Source organism: Physeter macrocephalus, chromosome 10, assembly GCF_002837175.3.
Source record: "Physeter macrocephalus isolate SW-GA chromosome 10, ASM283717v5, whole genome shotgun sequence".
NCBI lineage: Eukaryota > Metazoa > Chordata > Mammalia > Artiodactyla > Physeteridae > Physeter > Physeter macrocephalus.
In genome coordinates this window covers 20,785,246-20,809,930 of record NC_041223.1, presented here as the reverse complement: position 1 = coordinate 20,809,930, position 24,685 = coordinate 20,785,246, and the positions used below count along the sequence as shown (strand labels likewise).

At 38.3% G+C, this 24,685-nt stretch overlaps 1 protein-coding gene across 10 annotated transcripts in view; it reads left to right on the top strand.

Annotated features, from left to right (window-relative positions):
* Nucleotides 1-24,685, top strand: part of UTRN (utrophin) — a 517,905-nt gene that overhangs the window by 154,789 nt on the left and 338,431 nt on the right. For all 10 annotated transcript variants that reach the window (XM_055087454.1, XM_024122697.3, XM_024122701.3 and 7 more), the window contains 7 exons: nucleotides 1,663-1,750; nucleotides 6,246-6,487; nucleotides 6,649-6,829; nucleotides 8,772-8,917; nucleotides 9,987-10,199; nucleotides 19,882-19,995; nucleotides 20,776-20,931. In XM_055087454.1, coding sequence (XP_054943429.1) covers nucleotides 1,663-1,750; nucleotides 6,246-6,487; nucleotides 6,649-6,829; nucleotides 8,772-8,917; nucleotides 9,987-10,199; nucleotides 19,882-19,995; nucleotides 20,776-20,931 — 1,140 coding nt within the window. The remainder of the gene's footprint in view (nucleotides 1-1,662; nucleotides 1,751-6,245; nucleotides 6,488-6,648; nucleotides 6,830-8,771; nucleotides 8,918-9,986; nucleotides 10,200-19,881; nucleotides 19,996-20,775; nucleotides 20,932-24,685) is intronic.

Here is a 24,685-nt window from a genome sequence, read left to right as displayed (position 1 = left end):
TGTGATCTAGGAACAATTTTACTTCCAGAAATTGTTACTATAATATCTGAGGGAATAAAAGTAACAATTGTGTATGTTTATGTAAGGCATGATTGGCAGTTCCTGTGTTTTTCCTTTATTTATAAGTTCGTTTATTTTGTTGTTTTAGACAAGAAGTAGTAGATGCCAAAGATCTGAGAAAAATGTAAAATAAAGAAAATTTAACCATTGCTTTAATCGCTAATTTTTCTTGCAAATTTGGGAAATATCAACTTAATGTTATTTTAGTGAAAGAATAACTTGTTCCAACTGATGCAATACCTGGGTGGAGAATCCCTAGTCTAATCTACCACCACCATAAAAAAGTAGCAAAAAATCAGTTTGTATAAAGCGGGTAATAATTTTTCTCCAGTTTGACGGTGACTTTTTACATTGATAGTTAGTTTACCAAAAGTTAGTGGTGTTTCGTAGAATCTCTTGTTCTTTCTTGATCTTTAACTATAAAGATGGTTGTTTTACTTGGTCACATTAATGTTTGTGTGGATCAAAATAGGAGAGTTAAATTTATTTGATAGTGCTTACATTCATAGACCCTAGAAGTGGGATTCTTCTCTAGGTTGTCTGGTTGAAGTAATATGGGTTGCCTGGATGCTTTGATTGTGCTATTTTGGACACTATTTGAGTGGTTAGATAATTATCAAATGGAGAAATTTCAAATACTGGCTGTGTATACAACGTGTGTGTGTGTATGTGTGTCCATGGTTTTGCTCAGCCCTTTCTAACTAATTCTGGAAGATTTTGTCTTCCCCTGTCTCTGAGATATAGGGACATTAAGAATATAAAGTCGTAGAGACATAAATATTAAAATTAAGAGCAATTCTTTGAATATAAAGGATAAAATACTTTGGTTTGGGTCCTAAAGCATATTGTTATTGTTAAAAAATTATGTATGAATTATGCTGGTAATTGAAGTTTGTGTTAGACCCTACGCTTAGTGTAACACCAACAAATGATATTGGGCTCAAATTATTTCTGTCTTTCGTATTAATTAATTTATTTTTGTTCGGTGATCTCTGTCTTCGTAGTGCATTCAGTTCATTTCCGTCAAATTGTTATTTTTATGGTGTGGAGTATACTGAGGCCATGTATGTGAATAAATATTCTGGATCTAAAATACTAATTTTAATTACCTCCTCCTGATAGGAACTCATGTATGTAGTGTAAAATTTTTTCTTCTTATAAAAGAAACCAGGGACTTCCCTGGAGGTCCAGTGGTTAGGACTTCGCCTTCCAATGCAGAAGGTGCGGGTTCGATCCCTGGTTGGGGAGCTAAGATCCCACATGCCTCGCGGCCAAAAAACTGAAACATAAAACAGGGGCAGTATTGTAACAAATTCAGTAAAGACTTTTAAAGATTTTTTTTTTTTGATGTAGACCATTTTTAAGAAGACCAAAGTTTTATATTGTTTGTTTGAATTTACCTTTTGAAATTTAATCATCTCTAGCGTTCTGGAGGGCAGCTTGAAATGGCATAGTTTTATCTTGGTATTTTCTTAGGTAAACTTTGACTGTAACACCGAAAGAGAATGTGGGAGGGACATTAAATATAAAAACTTCAGTAAGCATTAATACTATATTGAGAAGAAAGTCTGCACTATACTTATATTGGGACTTTATTTTCAGGGATTAGAAAAGGAACAGATGGAAAGACGTTCCAGACTAGATGAATTAAACCAAACCGGACAAATCCTTTTGGAGCAAATGGGAAAAGGTGAGAACCTTGATTTTTTTTTTTTTTTAATCAATACTTCGCCAGACATATGGGAGTCAATTCTTAAAGCTACATCATCCAAGTGCCCCATTACTCTGTTATAGTAGTTGATGATCTTTAGGAACAAAATAAGCTAAACCAAGAAAACCAGGTTTGGTACAGCAGTCGTGAAAGTCAAATGAAAACAGATAATTTCATCTTTTATAAACATTTCTGTGCTACAAGAGAAGTCACAAAACTTAATTCACATGCATTAGGTAGAAAGGTCCTACCAGACTTCACCATGCTGGAATTTTTTGATGAAACTAGTTTGAGAAAACCAGTGATGTAATTATTCAAACATCTGTTTTACTGAAGAATTTGATGTGCTTTTCTAACTGAACTGAATCATATATCTGCATCCTTACATAAGCAGACTCTGGGCAAATTACACTCTGTAAAGAAACTTCTTCTACATTAATTATCCATGGCCTAGGATTTATTTCAAATGTATTGAAGAGAAGGAAAGGCCGGGAGAATCACCCAGTTGTGCTTTCATTTCAGTTCAGCATTTCTGGTTTTAAAGTAGCAGTAGGATTAACAGCACTAACCACATATAGAGAAGTAAAATACAGTACTGTAAAATTAGAATAATGGATAAAGTGGAATGACAGTGGGAAATGTTAAAAATCACTTTTACTCTCACTAACAAAAGGCAGACACTCCCCGAAAATGAGAAAATTAAGCCGAACATACAGACCCTATTCAGACCAGTGTCCCAATTGCTAAGCTTCCCACCCCATCCTAAAAATTTTTAATAACAGATTTTTAAAAATAAATGAATCTCTGCACTCTAATTCTGCCACACCCACTAAAAGCTGACACACACATGAATTTAATTCAGTTCGTAGAATCATGAAATTACCCCACATCACCCAGATAAAGTCTGGTTTCCAAGCTACAGTGTCGATGTAGAAGTGAAGAATCTATGATTGTAACTAACATAAGTTTAACACACACTTTATTGTAATTATTGAAGTATCTCAAGGGAAATTATATTTTCGCTCTGTCTCTAGGTCCCTTCAAATAAATACTTGAAAAAGTAATCTCCAAGTGGGGTGTCCACACCCAGTAGTAAGACACCTAGCTAAGGTGGAGTTTGAATGAAAATACTATTCTGTTTGGAAGGAAAGAAGGAGGAAGGGAAGAAAGGGTGGGAGGGATAGAGGGAGGAAGGAAGGAAGAAATTAAGCTGTACACATAATCTATGACAGTGGTACATTTCCATAATTTCTAAATAAATGAACATATACTGGGCACATACATACTTTTGTGTATGTATGTGTGTGTGACCCCAGTATATATACAAAATAAATCAAAATATTTTTCAAAAGGCAGAGGGAAAAATAGTCCAAGCATTTTTTAAAATGTGGTTTTTTGGGGTGGAGGAGGGTGATTGATCCATTAGGGACTCCAGGAAACTTTCTAGAGAGGCGGAAATATTCTATGTATTGGTAAGTGTGTGTAGGTTTCTCAGAACAGCACAGTTTCATGTATTTCAATGTAAGTAAATTTTACTTTAAGAAATGTGAAAGTACTAATAATGTTAAATGGGTGAGGAGTGAGTAGGGGTATATAGATAATTCAAGAATGGTAGAATGTCATTAATTACTGAAGCTGGGTAATTGGTACAGGGGGTTCATTCTACTGTTCTATTTATTTGTATATATTTCCATTTTCTATAATAAAAAGTCAAAAAGTATAAAGATTAAAAGCTACATTTTAGAAGATTCTCGTCAAACTAATATTCCTAATTCTGCCATGGGTGTCTGTGGCTTTTGTCAAGGAGAGTTTCAGCAGACCTCCAAAGCACTTATCATTGTTCGAGTAAGGAATAGGGTTTATAAGAAAAGCCTTTCAAAGCAAGACAAGAAAAATAATCATATGTAAAACTGCTTGGGAAAAATATTAATCTTTACATTCCCCTGAGCCACTGGGTCTGTGGGGGGAAAAATAGTTCTTTAATACAGGTAAAAATTTCAAATATAAGTAACACCTTATCAAATTTAACTATTAAAATATACCTGTCATAAATCAATATAATGCACCAAAAGTGATCAAAATTCAGATAATCTCAATGAATTTACCTTAATGTAACTACATTTCCCCAATGCTGCCAAAGTAAAATTTTCTTTTACCACCTCCCTCCAAAAAGAATTCCCAATATATAAACATATAAGCCTATGGAATTTGATGATGATCCTATGTTTTGTAAACATTTCCCTTGATTTTAATAGTGATATATTGAAAAGCTAAAGTCACGTGAGAGTAAGTGACAGGAATATGTTATATGTTATCCCTTCTAGAAAATTGATAAAAGGATGGGATATTGATTTTGGCTTTTGATTAGGCATCTAAGAGTTGGATGTTCTGTAGAAATAGAAAAAGCTACAACTTTGGATCTCTGGGAATAAAACAATTATTTTAAAAGACAATGTACAGTTTTCCTTTTTTAAAATGTAAATTGTGCTTTATTTATTACTTGACACTGGTCCAAACTATATCAAGCTTAGAGGAGGGAGATTTAAATTTTGAGAATTGGTTTGAAAGCGTGAAGTGAATGGATAGTGAAATATTGTCAGGGAATTAAAAAAAACTATGGAAGAAGTTTCTTCAGCTTCCCTAGTATCTAAAATGAGTACCTCTTAGCTATTTTCTGGATTAGTGGTGATAATTTTCCATCTCAAAATTTTATTTGCCAGTTTAATTTTCTTTCTTGTTTATCATACATTGTCCTGACATGTAAATGAAGTGGCTGATATTATTCCTTTGCCCACTTAAAATAGAACTGACCTGGCAGACACACAGCCTAGATCTCCATTGCTCAGATTGTCAGAAAAGTGGTAATTTAGGACTTCTCTGGTGGTGCAGTGGTTAAGAATCCGCCTGCCAATGCAGGGGACACGGGTTTGAGCCCTGGTCCGGGAAGATCCCACATGCTGTGGAGCAACTAAGCCCGGGCGCCGCAACTACTGAGCCTGTGCTCTAGAGTCCGTGCATCACAACTACTGAGCCTGTGTGCCACAACTACTGAAGCCCACGCGCCTAGAGTCCATGCTGTGCAACAAGAGAAGCCACCGCAATGAGAAGCCTGCGCGCTGCAACGCAGAGTAGCCCCTGCTCGCCACAACTAGAGAAGGCCCGTGGGCAGCAACAAAGACCCAACACAGCCAAAACTAACTAACTCAATAAATTAATTAATTAAAAAAAAAGAGAAGTGGTAATTTAGTTAGTTGACCTCCCTTAACAGGGATAATTGAACTTGGACTGTGGTGTGAATGTTTTGTCTAGGTGTAATGTTCTATTACTTGTGTGATGGTGGACAGTTTACTTCAGCAGTTGACATGGGTGATATATTCAGATTATGTTATGTCACGTTTGCATTTCTAATTTTCAGTGGATATGGTGTGTTACAGAAATTTTCAAAATTGCATCATCTGTGGATCCTAAGTGACCTTTTGTTTTACAGGCCTTTTTTTCCCCTTTAGAGCTCTCGTTACCCTGGATTTTGATGACATATTTTACAAAGTTTTATCGCTCCTGCTCAAATAATAAAGATGTTAAACCCATTTTTTCAAAGTGCATGCTTTCCTCAGGACATAAAGATTCCTTTGTAGATTTCCCATACCTTTTCATAGTAATTTTCAAGGATTCAGTGGTATTTTATATTAAGAGAAGGACTATGATCAAACCTATTATTATATGTAACTATTATTTCTATGAACATTCTCTGCCTCTCAAAAATATGAGACAAAATTATCAGATGTCAGTAATCAACATAATGGCATTTTTTTTCCTGATGTGTTTCTAAAGTAGATGATCGTAGCACTGCATTGATATTTTGGCATTTACTGGTCTGTGTGTAGCATTTCCAGTAGGCTTGCTGATGCTTCTTGGGCCTGGCTCCTGGTGTAGTATTCCTGCACTCCCCAGATTGCTCCCAGCGCTAGGAGTTCCAGCCATTCGTTTTGCAATTCCTATGACCTGTGGCTTGATCACAAGTCTCAAGCTGCCTCCTCCTTTTTCTAGCCAGCTGTTTTTCTTGATGACAGGGGGTCTACCTTCTGACGTCAGAGCCCCAGACAAGTCCAGACAGTTCATTTTCTTTCTCGTGCTCAGACTAGAAACTGGTAGAACAGTAGGTTGCCAAGGATGGAGACACATGTTCTGTAGAAAAGGCAGTGGCTGACACTCGACTGATGTGCTTTTTGTGTTGGCCATCCTCCTCCTGAACTGCTATTTTAAGCTCCCCCTCTCCCGTTTTTATCAAAGAATTAAACGTAGTTATTTTTAAGTGCATCATTACAATGTTGTTGTGTTAAAAGGGACTTAAGGGAGTGATCATTATGTATGACATTGCCTCATTATTTTGAATACGTTAGAATGTTTATAACAAATCCAAAACAAGTTTTGTAATAATTTATGACGTGTCTGCTTATTTTTCATGTCTGTGTAGAAGGTCTTCCTACTGAAGAAATAAAAAATGTTCTGGAGAAGGTAGTATCAGAATGGAAGAATATATCCCAGCATTTGGAAGATCTAGCAAGAAAGATTCAGCTACAGGAGGATATAAATGCTTATTGTAAGCACCTTGATGAGCTTGAAAAGACCATAAAGACAAAAGAGGAGTGGGTAAAACACACGCCCTTTTCAGAATCTCCCCAGCAGTCCTTGCCAAGCTTGAAGGATTCCTGTCAGGTAAAGACAACCATCCAGAACATGAAAGAATTCTATGTCCAGTCCTGTATTTAAAGAAGATGCTCCTTGTATCTTGAACTTTAGGTTAATTCTGCTCTGATTAACTTTCTGTGAGGATGTTCATCTTCAGCGAATCATGTGGTCATATTTTCTCTTCACAGCAAGAATTAACAGACCTCCGTAGCCACCATCCCAAAATTGAAATGCTGCGTGCTAGCTGCTCAGCCCTGAAGTCTCAGCCTTCTGCCCCAGATTTTGTCCAGCGGGATTTTGAGAGCTTTGTGGGCCGTTACCAAGCTGTGCAACAGGATTTAGAGGGGCGTCACCAACAGCTCGAGAATGGTAAACCCATTCTCTTGCGTTTTTTTATTAGACAAGTCCACCATCTCCTTTCTCAGTTTGCCTTAACTTAAAAATTACTCCCAATATTTAGACCTTTAGTACACTTGCTTGTTTTGCACCAGCCTCACTCTGTTTTCCTCTGTGCCTGGTACTGTTCCAGTTCTTAAAGTATACTCAGACTATTTCCTGGATTCACCCTTGTTTGTAAAAATGCAGACAGCTTTCATGTGCTATTAAAATTGGGTAAATAGGACATGATGATTTTTAAAGAGTTTTTTTAGGGATGTTGTTTCTCCTTTTCACTGAAGGAGGCCAGCTGATAATCATTACTAGCAGGCCTAAAAAGAATGATCACTTGCTTCTGTTTGCTCAAAATGGTTAAAGTTTTAGCAATGCCATCTCCTCTTTTCAAAGAAATTGTGTTCCTCTTTCAAAGTCTGAAAAATATTCAAGAGTTTTGACTTCTGAAATAAGCCTGGTTTGGGAAAGTTAACTGTTAAAGCTTTTGAAAGCTCATCCCTCATATATTATATTTTTTTCTCCTTGGCTTTTAAGTCAGGAATTGTGCTGCATTATGTAATATTATGGGGAGTGCATGCTAAACAGCTAACCATACCGTTCCTTGCAGCAATTGTAGGTTATGTAATGACTTGTAAGACTCTGTATTTGCATGGTAAGCAAATGTATCATCTTTCCTTTCTTCTGGAAAGGCATTTGGCCACCATACTCTTTGTTTATTGTATTCAGTTAACTTAGACTGTGAAGCGTTTGAGAGTACCTCCTTTTCAATTTGCTGTTACAAAATATGCTTTCATTTTTGACAAGGCAGTTTAAATGTTCAGTTTCTTAACTTTAAAACAATTGGTAAATTTATTTTTTTTGTTGTTTTTAATTGTGGTAAAATATACATAACATAAAATTTACCATTTTAACCATTTTAAAGTGTAGAGTTCAGTAGTAGAAAATATATTCATATTGTTGTATAACCCATCCCCAGAGCTTTTTTGTCTTGTAAAACCGAAACTCTGTACCCGTTAAACAGCAGCTCTTCATTCCTTCCTCCCTCTAGCCCCTGGCAACCACCATTCTACTTTCTGTTTCTATGAGTTTGACTAGTCTATATACCTCACCTAAGTGGGATCATACATTTTTTGGTTTTTTGTGACTGGATTATTTCACTTATCCTCAAAGTTCTTTTGTGTGGGTTGCATGTGTCGGAATTTCCTTCCTTTTTAAGGCTGAGTAGTATTCCATTGTATGTATACACCATATATTGTTTATCCATTCATTTGTAGATGGGCATTTGGGTTGTTTCCACCCTTTGGCTGTTGTGACTTTTGCTGCTACTTGGTTTCACCTCTTTGTGCTTCAAATGAGCTGGCTTCCCCTCCACACGAGTGTAGCTTGTCTGTAAATTTGACATCAGTGGCTGAAGTAGACATCACTCCAGCTGCCTTGTGCAGCTGTTATTTCTCAGGGTACCTGTGTGGCCTGGCTGTGTTGTTCAGTGTAACGTCCACCCCTCTGCAGATGGCAGTTTGTCTACACGCCTGAACTTAGAGGAAGACTGGTTGAGGGGATTTTTGTCTCCTTTTATTCTTTGTGTAGCTACTGGGGAAAAGGAGATTGTATGAGACAAAAGGAACATTGTAGTACCATCTTCAGAGAGTCATTTCATCATGATGAAATGAAGAAAAATGATGGTGGGTTACTTAATATTTCAAACATCAACATCCGCAGGAATGAAGTCACTATATGACTCTCAGAAATGCCAATGGAGTGATTTATTGTGCCTCTAACAGAGACCCTTTTAAATCTTAATTACAGAGTTTAACTTCTTGTGTATTAGAATTCACTTATTAAATAGGAAGATTAACAGTATGTATAACAATATTAGTTTCCTGCCATTATTTTCTCATAGTAAGTATTTTTCAATAAACAGAATTGAAGAGCCGACCTGGACGTGAATATTTGGAAACATTGAAAACGCTGACAGATCTGCTAAATGATTCCGAAAATAAGGCCCAGACGTCTTTGAATGTCTTGAATGATCTTGCAAAGGTGGAGAAGGCCCTGCAGGAAGAAAAGGTAATATATATTATAGGTCCTAAGACCTATAGACCTAAGAAGTTTAGGCTCGTTTCTAATATCTCATGTCACATATTTTGAAATGTTTTTTCAGCTATTAAAAAAATGTATCAGTTTTGGTCATAATTAGTCAAACATTTCTTATATTTCTTGTAATTTGAAGGTTAATCACTATAATGTAGGACCGCAGCTAAAAGATAGTTATTAAATATTTTTAATAGAATAAAAGCATCTTTTCTCCTTCTGTTGTGACTAGCTTAAAATTCTCAACCATATAAAGTATCTTTAATGAAATGAAGACAATCGATTGTGTTGTTCTTTTACTGTATTGAATGAAAATGCTTCCCTGGTCATTTAAGATATGTGCCTTTGCACTATTTCATCAGATGCAACAGATCCACCATGGAGCCCAGCACACTGGGCCCTCACTGGGCCTTTTGTTCCGCTGGTTTTTAGTGCAGAGGATACATTGTGTCTAAACGACGCACAACTCATGTAGCTGTGACTTTTTTTTTTTTTTGCGGTACGCGGGCCTCTCACTGCTGTGGCCTCTCCCGCTGCGGGGCACAGGCTCCGGGCGCGCAGGCCCAGCGGCCACGGCTCACGGGCCCAGCCGCTTCGCGGCACGTGGGGTCCTCCCAGGTTTTTAGTGCAGAGGACAGATGGTGTCTAAACGACACACAACTCATGTAGCTGTGACTTTTTTTTTTTTTTTGCGGTACGCGGGCCTCTCACTGCTGTGGCCTCTCCCGCTGCGGAGCACAGGCTCCGGACGCGCAGGCCCAGCGGCCATGGCTCACGGGCCCAGCCGCTCCGCGGCATGTGGGATCCTCCCGGACCGGGGCGGGGACCCGGGTCCCCTGCATCGGCAGGCGGACGCGCAACCACTGCGCCACCAGGGAAGCCCATGTGACTTTTTTGATTACACTTATTTTTTCATGAGTTTTTCACAATTCTTTTTTGATCAAATTCTTTTTAAAAAGTGACTTTGACTGTTTATAGCCAGTATTATTACATCTGCACAGACAAATTACTGTGTGTATTTTTAATCTTGAAAACTGTTTTCCAGGCCCTTGATGAAATCCTAGAGAATCAAAAACCTGTACTGCATAAACTTGCAGAAGAAACAAAGGCTTTGGAGAAAAATGTTTCTCCAGATGTAGAAAAACTATATAAGCAAGAATTTGATGATGTTCAAGGAAAGTGGAACAGACTAAAGGCCAAGGTTTCCAAAGATCTGCATTTGCTTGAAGAAATTACCCCCAAACTCAGAACTTTTGAGGTAAATCTAAAGGCCATTAGGAGTTTAAGTTTATTACAGAGTAAAATAGTAATTATCAGTAACTAACTATTATTTGAGTATTTTGCATTCTTTCTGGCCCCATGTTTATTACATACTTAAGTTGAAATGTATAAATCCCAACCAAAGACATACTTTTAATGTGCTGGGGAACACATTTATCTCCTTTGGCCTTGCAAAAAGGCTTCTTGGTAGAGGTCAACTGGATGGAGAGTTCCAGAGGAAAGGATAAATGTGAGGACGTAGGAGAAAGTGGTCAAAGTCCATGTCAGACGGGACAGTCAGAATTTTAACATTTCACCTGTGAGGAAGATGGAGAAGTGAAGTAGTGAAGTTTCCAAATCACCTGGTTTTCTAATAGAAAAGGTCTGGATGAAGAATGAACCAATCGCACCCTCTTCCCTACCGCCCCCCACCCCCAGTGCCTCTTTACCTTGGTATTTTGTGGTTTTTTTCCTCCACTGATGTATCCCAGGGTATACTTCTCATACAGTGCCTGGCACAGAGAAGGCACTCAATAATATTTTTCCGTGAATAAAATGAGATTAGTAACAGGAGATTTAGATTTGGGGATATATATATGTGTGTGTGTGTGTGTATATATATATTATATATTTGTATTTGAAGATTTTACATATATATATTTGTATTTGAAGATTTTACATATATATATATATATTTGGATTTAGATCCCACGAGAATATATATGAGATTAAATTTATGAATATATATGAGACAAAATTTATGAAAATGATGTTTTCAAAATCAAAATCAGAGAACATGTGGTAGAAGCTGGTAGACTATACAGATCAGTGTGAAGAGATCCAGAAAGACCAGCAAGTGTGGTGAGCACTGAACTTTGAGGGAAGCTCTTTGACACAGGAGTCAATGGACAATTCCAATTCATGACCAGGGGAATAAAGATGGCAAGGGCTGTGTGTGTGTGTGTGTGTGTGTGTGTGTGTGTGTGTGGTGGTAGTGGAAGGAAGTGGTTTTCTCTAAGTTTAAGCTGCAGTTTTATAGTGAGATCTCATTAGAACAAACCATTAATTTTGAAGAGGAGGGTGTTTTTTTGTAGTTCAGTATTTTTGGCTCATTTAATTTTGTGAGTGGATCCACTTCCCCTTGTCTGTCTTCAATTGTAATTCTTTCCAACTTTAAAAACCCAAATTACCCTTATTCATAATTTAAAATTTTTGGTTATGATCCAAGCATTGGATTGTCAGTGGTTCTCAACCAGGGGTCATTTTCCTCCCAGAAGGACGTTTATTAATGTTTGGAGACATTTTTGGTTGTCACACCTGTGGGGAAGGGAGGGTGCTATTGGCACCTTAGTGGGTAGAGGCCAAGGTTACAGCGAATGCACAGGACCACCGCCACAATGGAGGAATTTTCTGGCCCAAATGTCAGTAGTGCCAAGGTTGAGCAATGCTGGATTAAGTATTTCCCACACAGCTCATGTAGCTCTGACTTTTTGGATTATACTTATTCTTTTTTCATGAGTTTTTCACAGTTCTTTTTTGATCAAATTAAAAAGATCATTGCTTTGTTTTCATATTTAAATCTGAGATGTAGTTCGGGAAATTTACAGGTGAAGATTAATCTAATGGTTAATCTCCTTTGACTCTTAAAAGTGTATTTATTTTAGGGTTAGCTAAATGCATGCCAATATTTTAATATGGAATTTAAAGAGAATAAACATTCCTCCAAAACACAAAATAGAGTCCTGTGGTGATAGTAATCCAGATTTAGGCTTTACTGGGTTGTTACTAATGTAACAAATCCAGGCACTTAAAGTGGCCAGTTGGAGCATATGCTACATTTATTTCCATTAAAAATATCTCACTTTAATCACCTGTGTCTGGATATTTAGTTTTTTTTTTTTTGATTGCTTTTATTACAGTAACAGATTTGGAATGTAAATTACAAATTTTTAATTTATTTTTTGTTTCCTAATTACAAGATCGTTGACAATGTCAGTATTCCCTAATTCAGCTTCTTTATTGAAATGGTTATTTCTAAAGAACATTTTTGCTCCTTTATTTGCTTTGAAGGAATTGCTTGTTACTTAATAACTTACAATTCACTTAGAAAAACTTTTACTTTTTCTCCTAGAGATAATTGCAGTAAATATTCATTTACAGGTTAAAATTGTTTTTCCTTTTTCGACGACCTGGTATCTATTTTTTTAGGCATTCAAGTTCTACTTGTCTTTAAGGCATGAAGTATATAGTAGGTTTTTGATTCAGTGCCAATTTATGATGATGTTTCTTAGGAACAAAGTGGTTGACTTGTTTATTTTATTTTTTATTTTATTTATTTATTTTTTTTTTGCGGTACGCGGGCCTTTCACTGTTGTGGCCTCTCCCTTTGTGGAGCACAGGCTCCAGACACGCAGGCCCAGCGGCCGTGGCTCACGGGCCTAGCCGCTCCGCGGCATGTGGGATCCTCCCGGACCGGGGCGCGAACCCGTGTCCCCTGCATTGGCAGGCGGACTCTCAACCACTGCGCCACCAGGGAAGCCCGACTTGTTAATTTTTAAAGTGCATTGTAAATTATATAAGAAATACATAAATACTCCTCACTGAAGACACTGAATAATCGAAAAGTATTGAGAGTGAGAGTTTAGAGTTCCCTTTCTTCCCCAGTACCATTTCCTTTCCTGGAGGCAGCTAACATTCACAGCGATCCTTGCTGAGGTTAACATACTCTAAGTCAGGAAGAAAAGTTCCTGAATATTACTAATTCTAATCATTTTTTCCACACTGACAGAACCAGATGATACTGGAACTCCATGAGGGATATGTAAATAGACGGTACACAAATGCATGAGTATGGATTGGAGTATCAATCCCACTACTGAAAATAATAATGCTTTTCATTGACATGTAAACTTTGAAAGTATTTTCATAGCTATGCACTTACTTTTTTCCTACCATCCTACAGTACTTGTCAGGTTATCTTGTTATCTGTTTATGTGCAAGTTTTAGTTTTCTGTTATTTGTTGACAAATAGTGTTTTCCTTATGTGCCTGCATTTCCTTTATCTACATGGCTGGTTTCTTTCGTACAGGTAGAGGTTGGGCCAGCATTGTTATTCACAGCGTCATGCTCAAATATGTTCTTAAATTCTTCTTTTTTTTAATCTATTCCATGCCAAATTAATGACCTCACTTCCTGTACTTAAGAATTAAAATGTTAATTGGTGCTTTTAAAAACTCTCACGGAAAGACCTACCACTCCTTCCAGGAAGCAAAATATTTAAAAATACACAAAAAAGGTCATATTTTCACTGTTGATTTTACTGACATGACTTTCTTATGAATTATGGGGATTAAATATTATAAACTCCTAAGACGCTACTTATCACCAGCAATACTATTTTTGAATTCAGGGGCTGCCAGGGCATTTCATATTATTTCCTTTCGTGTATTCAGTGACCCCTGCAGGGTGGTATAACCCTGAAATTGTGAAACTGTCCTCAAGGACCGCACAAAACTCTCTCTTACACTGGTATTTACCAACGCTCCCTCCTCTTTGGATCGTCTCTTTAGCCCCTTCTTCTGTTTGCAGACTTCCGTGTCATCTCTTGCCCTGATAATCCCATTACCCTTTAAATCTAGCTCCTGCTTGCAGCCTCTCCTCTCTTGAATTCACTGTCTACACTGATGCCAGTTGTATTTCTGGAAAGGATCTGGTTGTCTTTGCCATAATAGTACAAAGTGCTCTCATGAACATCTCATAGCTCCTGCCCTTTTCTTGCCCTGGAGCCCTGTCTGCATCTTCTCCTGTGCACTGCTTCGGGCGGGGAGACAGTGCGGTGGGTCACAAAGAACACATTGGACAATTGCCTTTCTCCGGAAATGTCATTTACTTGCTAGGAATTCACAGCCTCCTCGGCACATCCTTTACGTGTAAGCTGCTTCTACGAGCAGTCTTTGGTCTTACTCACCATCACACCTGCAGCTAATTATTCCCTTTTCTTCTACACATTGTTTACACCTTCACAAGAACCCCATCTCAGGCCAACTTTTAGTATGGCTGAGACCTGCCTGTCTGTCCTCCCCCAGGGCATGAGCTCTTTGAGCTCAGGAACCTTGTCTGGTGTACTGCAGGTAAGCGGATGTGAAAGGCTCTGCCTTGCAGGTGCCTACAGACGTCATACACACTCGTCCCGTCTAATGAGGTTGGATCTATAAAATCTAAATGCCCAGTTGTCCTTGGCAGGACACCCATGTAGTCATACCTCTTCCTTCGGTTGCCGAGCAAAGACACACGCTGAACACTGTGTTCTCACGCAGAGTGGGGAGGGGGACGTGCTGGAGCTCTGAGACATGCAGAACCAGGTGTAGAAATGACGTTGGAACACATTTCAGGGTAAAAACCCAATGGTAAATATTTTCTAACAAAAATATGCAGTGTAGCTGATTTAATTCTTTCTAGGTAACATATAACTGATAGAATGATCTCCTAAGAGTTTCTTTTTTCTCATTCTGAATGCAGTTTACTTTAATAAAGGGAATATTGGTGCTTTCTGAACCTTAAATTTAAGAACTCTGGTGGTTTCTGATAAATAAATGTAGTAGCAAAGTCACTGTTGGCCTTCCCTACTAAGCGAGGGAACACTTTTTAGAGTGTTTTGAGGTTAATGAACATTGTAAAACAAACAGAAAACTCTACTGCCTTAAAATACTGTTTTAATTCGTTTTCACAATTCTTTTGCCTATATCTTGGGTTAGATATTGGCTGCTTAAAAAGCTGTGGACATTCCAACAGATGGAGGAGGAGCAAAATAAAATGCCAAGAATTTAGCTGTAAATAAAATCCTGGGAAGAAGTTGTGTACCTTGGAATCTTATTGTATTGAATCCAGAGTTACCAGGCTTCAGATTTCCTCTATCCCTGGCTCAGGGACTGAGGGCTAGAAGATGGGGTGTGTGGGGTTAACGGAATTGTTTTAATGACCTCACATTCCTTTTCTGTGACCCAGCAGTAGGTGTCGCTCACCCAACGTGCTTACAAATCAGCGCTTTTGAGCAGTGATGGTCAATGTAGCATTTTGACCCCTCCAAACGAGAGTATTCCATACTTTGGTTTTCAAAACTACCGTATTAGTCATTTTATATTTCTTTGAGAATTTATGAGTATAAATAGGAATGAGAAGTGCTTACCCTAGATTAGTACTTACAGTTTGTTGTTGCATGTGAAATAATAGCAGACATTTATTTTAGAAATTTACTAGTATTTTAAAGTTTTTCGTATTGCTCTAAAAGAAGTGAAGTCTCCCCAGAGAAGATAGAAAGTTAGAAATTACCCAATTTAAGTATCTCCATATATCTCTATCTATTTCTGTATTCATTCTGCAAGTTGATGTAGATGGTGAAAAAATTAAATACTCATTATTGTGCATTAGAAACTCAAAAGTGCATCAGCTGAGTGTTTTTTTGTTGTCATTGTTTTTTTTGTGGTACGCGGGCCTCTCACTGTTGTGGCCTCTCCCGTTGCGGAGCACAGGCTCCGGACACGCAGGCCCAGCGGCCATGGCTCACGGGCCCAGCCGCTCCGCGGCACGTGGGATCTTCTCGGACCGGGCATGAACCCGTGTCCCCTGCATCGGCAGGCGGATTCTCAACCACTGCGCCACCAGGGAAGCCCCAGCTGAGTGATTTTTAAATGGGCAGAGGAGCACTCTTCATGTGAGCTCCTTCACTTTCTTTGTAACCTCTTTGCTGTACAATTGACCTAAAGATGAGCAGATTCTGGTTTTTTTAAAAGCACAGGAAACATCTGCTGCAAGTGGATTGAGGTAATATTTTCCTTCTAGGGAAAGAGGAGATACTAGAGGGCAGAGCAGAACTGTCTATCTCCTGCATTTACCTGCACACAAATGGCTGCTAGTAGTGATCTTAGTGATGTAAAACCTTTCCCACACTGTGTAGCCACAGGGTAGGGATGCCTTGTGAAGCTTCTGTTATCAGGCATTTCTAGAGTTTGGGCCTTTCCTCATGTCCTTGGCTTCCTTCTGCTAGCTGAATTTAGCCGGGTCTAGTCAGAACTATCATAAGCAGTAGTTCTTTCAAACAGACAGCCACTTTTGAACAGTTACGTGATGGAACAAGCATTAATGTTGGCAGCATTTAAACACATTAAACGGATGCTTATGCAAATATGTACTCACCCTGGCTACCCATTCCTATCAAGTGTCTGTTAGGAATAGACACCAGAACTTGAAGTGGTAATTCTTTCATGGGGTTAATCTTGGTAGTAAAGCACTTGATTTTGTAGATCTGAGTAATACTAGCTACCATTTACTGCAGACCCGCTCTGTACCATCTCTGTTTTTCAAAACAATCAGGCGAGGCAGTTATTATTATTCCTGTTTTATAGGTGAGCTATGGAAGCTCCCTGAAGAGAAATTGAGAAATTAGCTTCTCAAGGCCTCATGGCTGGTAAGGTGCTGAACTGGGTATTCAGACCTTGGTCTTTCTTTTCATGGGGCACACTGCCTGTCTTAGAACTCAGTGCGGTCAGGATTACCTGCAGGATTTTTAGTCATGAAAATTCTTTTCAGATTCCTCTGTGTTCCCTTCGTTCCTATTGGGACGATCAGTTGGTCTACGTGGCTTGTCTATGTCTGTTGCTTCCCTCTTTCTTTTTTCTCATGTTTCACTGTAAGAGGAGGAGGAGGTGTGTGTGAATTGTGTGTGCGCACAAGGGTCTGTATGTGTCTGAAGGAGGGAGGAAGGGGGTTGATGCCATAAAATTTCCTCTCCTTTATGCCAGTGATGGGGCTCACTGAGGCTGCTTGCTTCAGTCAAGGCTGATTGTGGTTAAAACCTTCTTGGAATATAATGCTTCCATATAAAGTTCAAAAATTCTTGGCCCAGGAGACTATCAGTGTTCCTTATTCCAAACTAGATTTAATGAATTGCCCACTTACACAGCAGTAATGCTGCCTTGAATTCTCAAAAAGTTCAGACTGGAGATTAACAGTGCAAGAAGTGGTAACAAGTTAAACTGGACAGTTAAAAAGGCCCTTTATGAACTCCACAGGTATATTCGTACTTTCTCTGTTTTTGCACTTTTATCTTTTACACACACCCCACTCCACCCTGCCCTGATCATGTCTTCCTAAGCAGTCTTCTAGGATAAGATCTGAGAATGCTGGAGCAAACCCAGAAGAAGAGATGGGTCACCAGTTGAAAATATATGAGTAGTGTGGGTGTATGAGAACGGTGACAGACAAGCTAAAGAACAGAGGGAAAGGAAGCTTGGGGAAAGTGCACAGTGTGACTGAAAGGGCTTTCAAAGCTTGCTTGGGACAAGGGGAACGAGGAAGTGCTTGCACAGGGTGGTATAACATGAAGAGAGTAGACAGAAAGGCCCAGCTATATAAGCACCTTTTGCTTCCCATCTTCGTCAGAGAATGACCCTGCAAACTAGAAAGTGGAGAATGGTCATTATTGAGGGTGCATTAGAGCCTGAATTATGAGTTAGATGGAAAAATGACACAGTCCTTCAGATGCCTAAATCTACATCCTGAGTAGCGTGGGATTTTACCCATGATCTCAAGGTCGGATTATGCAACTTGTGAGGAAATTACCAGAAAAAAATGGAGATGGGTGAATGTCCTAAATAAGGGGGAACATTATTTTCTAGAAGCTACAGACCTGAAGTAAGCTTGATGTCAGTTCCTGGCAAAGCTGTAGATGAATGATCAACCAGAGATCTTATATGTGCTTAGGAAAGAATGGTGGTCACCAGAAATCAGCATGGATACCACTCATAAGCCTTGTCTGAACCCATTTCCTAAGTACTGCTTGCTTTTATTTATTTTTTGGAGGAGGGATACTAGATTATTAGATAATACAGATTCATAGTCTCACATTTCATGTGTGCTTATTTAGTTCAAATAATGCTGACAAACTATCATTTTGGGTAAGTCTTGATATCAGCAAAGTATTTGAGAAAATCTCTTATAACCTTATCAGAAGGAAGTGGAAAGCTACTTAGATGCTAGAATTATGTTGATTCCCATGTTTTGAAAACGAAGCTGAAAGTTGGTTGGTTAATGAATGAGATGGTGTCCTCATGGGGGAATGCTCAGGTAGGCACTGTAATTGGCCTTATTTTTCATCTGGAAAAAAACCCAAAACCCAACCCCAAAAAACCCAACAGAAAAAGGATAGCTCACTGTCAGATTTGCAGATAAGAGAAAGCTGGGAGGCACAGCTGATAAGAAAGTGGAGAGACTAAAAATTCAAATCATTCTGTTGGCTTTTTATTGTTGTAGTGTTAACTGGTATCGTTAACATAACAAGGCAAAATTTAATATTTATAAATAGCAAGTTCTGAATTTATTACAGAAGTCAATTAAACAATATGGGATAGGGAAAATGTACTTTTGAGGTAGTTGTGGGAATTTTGGAGTTTTAGCTAACCATAATATTATGAATAATATATATCTAAACGAATTTTTAAAAATGAAGGAAACAAAACCCAGCTCTACAATAAGAAAAATAAAACTGAAAAAAAATTTAGATGGCATTTTCTGAATGTAATATCTATATGTGAAATACCAGTTAGGTTCCATCTTCGTCATTCATTGCACCATTTTAAGGATAAGAGTACTTGGTTCTCGGTGGCATATTTTAAGTACATTAAAAAGTTGTAAAAGTTGTAATTTTCAGAGCATGTTGATCACAGTGTTGATTGCAGTATCTGGGTATCATGTACTAGAGACATCATGGAAAGAATTGGGAGTGTTTAATCACTAAAAGACTAAGGGAAGACATAGTGGCTGCCTTCCAATCTGAAGGTTAGTTTTGAATAAGATAGTTAATTTATTTCCATTCCTAGGGAGGAATGAGAAGCAAATAATTGAGGAAAGTACAAGGAAACAAATTCAGCTCAATGCAAGGGAAAATAAATCAGACTAACCAATGATGGATGGGGGACCTTGGAAAGAAATGACCATCACTTTACTGTAGTTTTGGAGCTCAAGTTGGACCTAATTATTTGCATTCTTCAAGGCCCAGTTCCAGTGTTACTACCTGTCTGAAGTCTCATTCTTTCTGCAGAATGTTCCCTTTCTCATTTCCCCCAGTACCACACACAGTAACTGGATTACAGTGGGTGCTTAGTAAATGTTGGATGAAAGAATGGAGCTGGGTAGTGGACCATACTGGGTTCTTAGATAACAAGGCATCCAACTGCAGAACTAAGAAAAATCTATTTTATTCCCTCCACTGTGCTATTTATTTACTCCTGCTTTGAGTAGCCAACTTAAGGAGAGACTTGTTCTAAATTATATGAGAATGAACGATTTTTAAGCTGATTATACCCAGAAAAGCATTTTTTACCTTTAATTTGAATTTTTAGTCATAGATATTGCTCACGTTAAGCAAAATAACTTTGTTCACTGGAGAGTGTTTTGAAATTTTTAGGATGATCACCAAGATATCATCTCATGAGGATTTTAGGCAACAATGAAGAAAATAATTATTTTCAATGTTGGAAGTTTAAAAAAGAAAGAAATAAAATAAATGAAAATGATGCTATCAGAGTTTTGAAAAGTTGCCTTTTTCCCAGTAGCAATAGATCTTGAGATGTAGTAGGTTGAATGCCACTGAGTAATATCCCCCTTTGTTATTGTGTTTGATTTAGGCTGATTCGAAAGTCATTGAGAAGTGGATGGATGGTGTGAAAGACTTCTTAATGAAAGAGCAGGCTGTCCAAGGAGATGCCGAAGGGCTACAAAGACAGCTTGACCAGTGCTCTGTGAGTTCTGCTGATCTAGGGAACCTGCTGTACTAAATTACATTTTCTTCTTCTTCTTTATTATTTGCTGCTCTTATTAAAATTGTAAGAATATGACATGACAATAAACCTAGATAAAATATCTTTCATCATAAACCTTTTTTTGACTTTATAGCTAGTCAACAAATGACTGATTTTTCATATTTCTGTTTTTGGCCATGGTTATAGAATTTTTTAAAATTTTTATTTCATATTGGAGCATAGTTGATTAACAATGTTGTGTTAGTTTCAGGTGTACATCAAAGTGATTCAGTTATACATATACATGTATCTATTCTTTTTCAGATTAAATTTTGGGTGGAGTACATAAGAGCAATTTTAGTTCATTAGTAGCTGCTGTTTTTATGTACGGTGACAATCTTAGTGTCATAATTACCAATTGTATATCGCTCTTATTGTGCTACATGGTGAGGCTTTAAGAAAAACATATTTTACAAATGAAGTTTGCCAGTAATACTTCTTGCATTTTATATTCGTTGAAATCATTAGGCTTCTCTAAATTAATTAAAAGTACTATTCCCTGCTGAGAGTCAAGTATTTCCAATCTAATTTGGCAGATGGCTATATGAAGCATCCAGGTGAAATGAATTTCTTAAGACAGTATTTCTTAAATAGTTAAAAGTCCTGACTCCCAAGCAGTCTGTTCTTAAAATATTTGCAGGGATACAGGCAGACAGACTGTAATAATGGCATCTACTTATATAGGCATGAACTCAACAAGGGCTTATGTTATGTTTTCAGGCATTTGTTAATGAAATAGAAACAATTGAATCATCTCTGAAAGACATGAAAGAAATAGAAGCTAACCTTCGAAGCTCTCCAGTTGCTGGAATCAAAACCTGGATGCAAACAAAACTAGCTGACTACCAAACACGACTGGAGAAATGTAGCAAAGAGGTGAGTTTTTAAACTTCACTGCCTGTGGTTTTCAGGAGGTAGATAGTGGCTTCTCTTGACAGAGTAAACTGATGTTATAGCCCATCCAGTTTGAAAAACTGAGGTCTAGAATAACTAAGGCATGGTTGGCAGGTTGGGGCCAGAATTAGGTCATGTTTCTTTTTTTTTTTTTTTTGCGGCACGTGGGCCTCTCACCGCTGCGGCCTCTCCCGCTGCGGAGCACAGGCTCCGGACACACAGGCTCAGCGACCATGGCTCATGGGCCTAGCCACTCCGTGGCATGTGGGATCTTCCTGGACCGGGGCACGAACCCGTGTCCCCTGCATTGGCAGGCGGACTCTCAACCACTGCGCCACCAGGGAAGCCCAGGTCATGTTTTTTTAATGAAGGGAGGGTGCTATTGTACCTTTGGCCCCTGGGTGGGAATGAGCTTGACACATTCGATAAAGAACAAGAAAGTTGTAACTGGAATAGAATGAAGGAAGGAGTTAGCAGGTTGGAGAATGGGAAGATTTGAGGTCAGAAGGTAGGTAGAGATGGACTGTATATGGCCTTTGAAGCATAGATTTTGACTTTTATTTCAAGTATGATTTTACATAGAAGGCAGAGTGTTTCGAGCAAGGAATTGATACATGATAGATCTTTTAAGATCACTCTGGCTTCCATGTGGATAATTTGCTCTGGGAAAGCAAGAATAAAAATGGGGAGAATACGTAAACGTTCTTGCAGTCTTGAAGACAGCGGATGGCCCCTTGGATTAGGGAGATAGTGGTGGAAGTCATGAGAAATGTTGGGTTGCACTATATTTTGAAAATGGAGCTGGAAGTCTAGTAATGGAATAGATATGTGATATGAGGAAAAGTGAATAGTTAACGACAGCTCAGGATTTTTACAAAGCTTCCACTTTGTGTGAATTGTGGCGCTATTTACTGAAATGGTCAAGACTCAAGGAGAAGCTTTTGTGGGAGCAGGTGAAGTGATGTTTTCCATACTGGAAGGATTAAACTCAAAATTACGAGACATGCAAATGGCGTCTCTAGCACTGGCCAAGGATGCTAAGAAGGAAAGGTCAGTCAGAGGGGAAATGCCAGGAGACCGTGAGGCCCCAGTGGCCAAGTGGAGAAAGCTTTTCACAGTGCTCAATGCTGAGGACTGCTGAGACTAATCAGAACTGGAAAGCAAGCTTTAGACTTGACAAGATGATCGCTTTTGTGAACTTTGAGAAAAATGGTTCCAGTGGAGGGGTGAGAAAGAAAGTCACATTGGAGAATGTTGAGGAGAGGAAAGCAAATGAAGTACTGGGGCAAGTGTAACCAACTTTGAGAATTTCTCTATTCAGGGGAGCCGAGAGATGGAGGAAATGCTGGAAGGGACGTGGGGATCCAAAGAGCTGTTTTTGTAATTTTTTTAAATAAGGGGTATTACTGGAAGTTTGCATGCCGAAAAGGACTTCACTTAGAAAGAGAAAATGATGCAGAAGAGATTGAGAGAAGATAATTGCTGAAGCAAAGTCTGTGATTAGGCAAGAGGGGATGAGGTCCACCCTCTAAGTGAAAGAATTGCTATTAGGCAGTCCCTCTGTGGTAATGAAGGGAAGGCAACTATGTGTACAGTAGGAATATGTCGTAGTTCTCTTCTGATTGCTTCTGTTTTGTTAGTGAAGTAATAGTGAGGTTGCATACAGCTGAAGTGAGTGAGAAAGGGGTAAAAAACAAGAGGAGAAAATGTCAAATGCAGGAATACCCCACAGACAGTTGTGTAGATAGTACATATCTCTTAATACAATGTTTTTTGTTTAATGTTTATACAGGAAAATTTTATATTTGCATCCCCGAGTATTTTATTTTGTTTCCCCCCAAATTCCTTATTTTGAACAAGTTCAAATTTAAAGAAAAGTTGAAATAATGGTCGAGAGAATGGCCATAAGCCATTCCTAAATTTGCCAGTTGTTAATGTTTTGCCACATTTGCCTTTTCTCTCTCTCCTCCTTCTCTCTTTACATACATACATGCACACACAGGCACACACATGCATACCTTTTTTTTTGGTTATATATGTAGTTTTGATAGGAAGTTGAAAATATTATGACATTTCACTCCTAAATACTTCACCTTACTTCTTCCATGAATGAGGACAATCTTCTACAAAACTGCAGTATCATTGTCACACTTAAGAAAATACTTTCATAATATCATCTTATATTCTAGCCAAATTCAAAACTCCTTTAAATGTGCTATAATTCGATGAGATGTGCTTGAAGGAGCTGGGGTTTTTTTAGGAAGTAAATAAGGAAACTTGTTTGGAAGTGACGGTGAGGGACAAGGAAGACAATAGCTAGATGGATAGATAGATAGATGCTTAGATACATATAGATATTTAGATCTGTGTATCTATTTATCTACATGTATACATACATACACATATGACAACATAGAATTAATTGTGGATTATTATTGTTTCAAAGTATGGGAATAAATACATGGGAAACTTTTAAGTGTCTTCAGCAAGGAGGCAGCCACCTGCTATGTAATCATCTAAAGCAGTTCTAGACTATTGTATATCACTGAGTAGTAAAAGGCTGAAGAAATTTTGGACAAACATAGTGTTGCCAAATTTTTATTTTTCTAAGAAAGCATAGACATATAAAATCAACAAATAAAAACGGTCTATTATATGCATGATGTCGTGAAAGGAAAAACATCTTAATGCCAAAATGTAGAAAGTATATAATCTCAGATAATTAATGATAATTTTAAGCTTTTCTTTTTTTGAAAAGTTTGCTACAGTGTCTTTATTTTTCTCACTTCTCTGTGGATCCATGAATATTGTATAACTGACTAGTGTTTGGAAACTACTAGTAAAAAGAATTTTGGGGAAGTGGGGCCCTGAGATCTGTATTTTTTTTAAAAGTTCACTAGATCAACAAGACTTAGGAAGCAGGGCTGTGTATATGGCTGGCAGTAGACTCTCTGAGTGCCATGTGGGGCAGTGAAATCCAAGCTCCTGTTTAGTGTCTGTCTATTTTTATGACTGTGATCCTGTTTAGAGAGTGGAACAGGAGGGCCACTAAGTATTCCCCCTTACTCTCGAGAGAGCCATCCTATTCCTGAACTGCCCTTTTGTCACCATCAGTGTCACAGCCAAGCAAGCCCTGGCAGGGTGACCCCTACTGTGAGATTTCATTTGAGTGGGAGGTTGAACAGTGAAGTGAGCCCTGGATGATCTGTGTGGTATGATATCTTCTCCCACAGAAGTCAGTGTGTGGTTAGAGGGATCTTTCTGAAAGATATTTTTCGGCTTCTTAAAATAGTTAAAAAAGCTCTTGAACCAGATTCAGACCAATACCTATTTTCTAATGTAACTTTTTTGTACGTGTGTGGAATATACAAGTACAGTAGATTATCAAGACCAAAATTTTGTAAAGCAGTGTCGTATCCACATCTTTGATAGCAACCTACTCTTCTCTGCGTTTAAAAAGTGCAGTCTTAATGGAGAATCCTGTTAAAAAGGAAAAAATGGACATTTTGCTTGCTTCAGGGTTTTTTTTTCCCATAAATAAGGTTATAGTAGATTTCCTTGAAATATGTGCTTTTATTTTTATTTATTTATTTATTTATTTTTGTTTGTTTGTTTGTTTTTGCGGTACGCGGGCCTCTCACTGTTGTGGCCTCTCCCGTTGAGGAGCACAGGCTCCGGACGCGCAGGCTCAGCCGCCATGGCTCACGGGCCCAGCCGCTCCGCGGCATGTGGGATC